Source organism: Belonocnema kinseyi, chromosome 1 (genome assembly GCF_010883055.1).
Source record: "Belonocnema kinseyi isolate 2016_QV_RU_SX_M_011 chromosome 1, B_treatae_v1, whole genome shotgun sequence".
NCBI lineage: Eukaryota > Metazoa > Arthropoda > Insecta > Hymenoptera > Cynipidae > Belonocnema > Belonocnema kinseyi.
This window is the reverse complement of record NC_046657.1, coordinates 98,092,160-98,095,453: the sequence shown is the minus strand read 5'-3', so window position 1 is coordinate 98,095,453 and position 3,294 is coordinate 98,092,160. Positions and strand designations below refer to the sequence as shown.

The window sequence follows — 3,294 nt, the reverse complement described above, 5'->3', positions numbered from 1 at the left end:
TTTGACCCCCTCCCCCGGGGGGGTTAATTGGTGCAAAATAAGCCCTGGGGTTACCGGGTTGATCTGACTTTATGCAAAAAAAGATAATTTTTTAATAAAATATTTAAATTCGAACAAAAATATCCTTCAATAGTAATAGTTTAACTTTGGAGCAGGGAATTCCTTTAAGGATTGAAATTTCGATTTTCGAACAGGAAATATAAAAAATTACTATTTAGGCTTTAGAACAAGACAACAAGCTATGTCGTTATTTTTTACTTCAAACCTCATTTGAATATCAAAAATAAATAATAATAGCCCTTAACTTTTTAATAGGAGCCATCCATATACCACGTGGACACTTTAGGGGGCAGGGGGGTCTGGCAAAATTCCATGCTTCTCCACGGGGGGGCCGGGGGGGTCGAGTTAGACTCCACGTGGACACACATTTCCATAGGGTTTAATAATTAAACATCGCAGTGCGGAAAATAAAAATACATCATCCTCCCGAAATTTGAATCCATCCATTCCAATAACGAAACCTGGTACAGCTGATGTTAAAATCGAGACCTGGACTACAAGGTGTAATTAATATTTGAGGTAAAATTAAAACGGCATGAGAAACCTTTCCTTCCTGTGTTCTATTTTCGTCATCGCATTTAAAAGCAGAAGCATGTTGGACAAATGAATACATACAATTTTATTTGCTTGACAGAATATACAATTGCAGACGCCTTCCTTACTGAATTATTGCGGAAAGAGATGGGAACATCTCTAATTACTAATTTAATAGAACATGAAATTAAATTTCTGTACAAGTAATACTGGCAACTTTACAAAACAGAAGACATGATGAAACCGAATAGATTACACCCAAGTTAAAAAAATTTGGTGGCCCTAAAAAGGGCCGATTGTATGCATAAAATGCCAGGAATAGTTCAGAACTTAACCTCCGAAATCATATGCCTTGACGTTTCAAGGCATATACAACGATCATAGCAGTGACCGTCTTCCTCTTGGCATGCTCAGTATAGGTGACTGCATCACGGATGACGTTTTCATGAAATACCTTCAAGACACCTCAGGTTTCCTCGTAGATCAAGCCAGAAATACGCTTGACTCCACCACAACGATATACACAATGAAAATTTTAAATATCCCTTTGTATTTAATTAAAATAACCATAAGCTACCTGCATAACAGGAAATTTCAAGTACAGGTTAATAATACTCATTCTGATTGCCATTATGCCAAGGCCGGTGTTCCGCAAGGGTCCATATTGGGACCAAGATATTTTATTTACTATGTTAACGACATACCTTCGACCAAAGATACCAGAAAGGCTGTGTTCGCCGACGATACGGCTATCTTTGCAACTTCTTTCCAAAGGGACATGTCTATTGAATATTTAAAAAGACATGTAGTAGCTTTAGAAAAATATTTCGAAACATGGCAACTCAAAATTAATGCTGAAAAGACTGAATTGATAGTATTTGCGAAAAGAAAATACAAAGGCACACCCTTAGTTCTAAGAATGTTTAATCATGACGTTGAAATTAGCAAATCCGTTAGTTACTTAGGCCTACACCTGGATAAATCTCTTAGGTTCGGAAAACAAGTCACAGAGGCATGTAAGAATGGATACAAATCCATAGGTATGCTCTACCCATTATTGTGTAAAGGTTAGTGGCTTAAGCGAAAATAATAAATTAATAATCTATAAAACAATAATAAGACCCATAATGTTATACGCAGCTCCCGTCTGGAGTAGCACCTATACATCTAACTACGATAAGTTACAAAGGCTTCAAAATAAATGCCTGAAAATGATAGACGATTCCAAAACAATTAAGGAATTACATGAGAAGTTCTCTATTAGAAATATTAAAGACCAAGTTTATATGTTAACAAAAAACTTCTACGAAAAACAATTGAATGATATTGAGTCAATTAGAAATGTCCCATTAATAAATAGTGAAACTGCGCATTTCAAAATAAAACACAAACTCCCTCATCATATCTTCCTGTAAGGTAGGATTTGAATAATTAAGTATCCTCTTCATTAATGTAAATAGTGTACAGTTCTTTTTAGGTTAAGGTCCACCAACATTTACAAAGTTTTGTTTAAATTTTCTCCTAAATATTATCTTATTACATAAGTGCAATATCACTTGACACATGCGAAACATTATTATTATAATCTAAAATTAAAGTAGCCTTATTCCGACAAGGATAGATACTACAAATTAAAATCCTCATTTGTATACACCATCTATGTAAAATACTTGATCAATAAATGCTTTTATGAAAATGAAAAAATGATTTTTTGCATATCGTCTCGTACCTCTTTAGTGAATACGTTACTCTCTCTCGTGTTTTGTTACGAAGATTCAAATCCTCTCACCATGGTTGAAGTTACTACAGCACCTGCTCCTGCTACGCCAGTGAAGAAATCCCCGGCAAAAAAAGTAGCATCTAAGCCTAAGACTGCTAAACCTAAAATTGCCAAAGCCTCTCATCCACCAGCATCTCAGATTGTTTTGACCGCGGTTGAGGAGCTTAAGGAACGCAAAGGATCTTCTCTCCAGGCTGTCAAAAAGTTCATTGCTGCCAAGTACCTGGTTGACCCAAAATCTCAGGCCCATTTCATCAAGAAATATCTGAAATCTGCCGTGGCTAGTGGTGCTTTAGTTCAGACCAAAAGGGTAGGAGCTGCTGGATCTTTCAAGTTGCCAGTAACGAAGAAAGCTGATGCTGAAGGCAAGCCCAAAGCGCCAAAGCCGAAGGCACTAAAAGCGAAATCTAAGCCTTCTGCTGCCAAGAAGAGTCTCAAGAAAGCTCCTAAGAACAAGAAAACTATTGCTCCCAAAGCCGCAAAAGCTGCAAAACCAAAAACTGCTGCTAAGAAACCTGCCATCAATAAGAAAACGGACAAGGCTCCAACTTCTAAGCCCAAGAGTCTCAAGGCCAGGAAAGCTCCAGCTAGCAGGGGCACACCGAAGAAGTAAATTTCAATCCTGGTTATAAAAAATTATACAATCGGCCCTTTTCAGGACCAACACGTTTTTCTTACGAGGAATAATCTTGTTATCAAACTTTGTAGTTTTTTAGTAGTAGTTAGAAATCATGCATCTCCCGTATAACACTTTAACGTGAAAAAATGTAAAAAACTTGTTATTATTTGATGAATTATAAATAAAAAAAGGTAGAGGACGAGCATTTTTAAACCACATTATAATTTTCTTTACAAAAAATGAAGCTGAAATGCATCTTGCACAGCTGACTGAAATCACTATACTTTAATCACAAAAATTA

The 3,294-nt window shown here is 36.3% G+C and overlaps 1 protein-coding gene across 1 annotated transcript; it reads left to right on the top strand.

Annotated features, from left to right (window-relative positions):
• The first annotated feature begins 2,384 nt into the window (after positions 1 to 2,384).
• On the top strand, positions 2,385 to 2,987 carry LOC117178998 (histone H1A, sperm-like). Its single transcript, XM_033370608.1, has one exon. It carries the CDS (start codon positions 2,385 to 2,387, stop codon positions 2,985 to 2,987), a length of 603 nt encoding a protein of 200 aa, XP_033226499.1.
• Positions 2,988 to 3,294: the final 307 nt, after the last annotated feature.

What these genes read in the sequence shown, in the direction of transcription:
- LOC117178998 (XM_033370608.1), top strand. Translation starts at nt 2,385, where the DNA reads ATGGTTGAAGTTACTACAGCACCTGCTCCTGCTACGCCAGTGAAGAAA.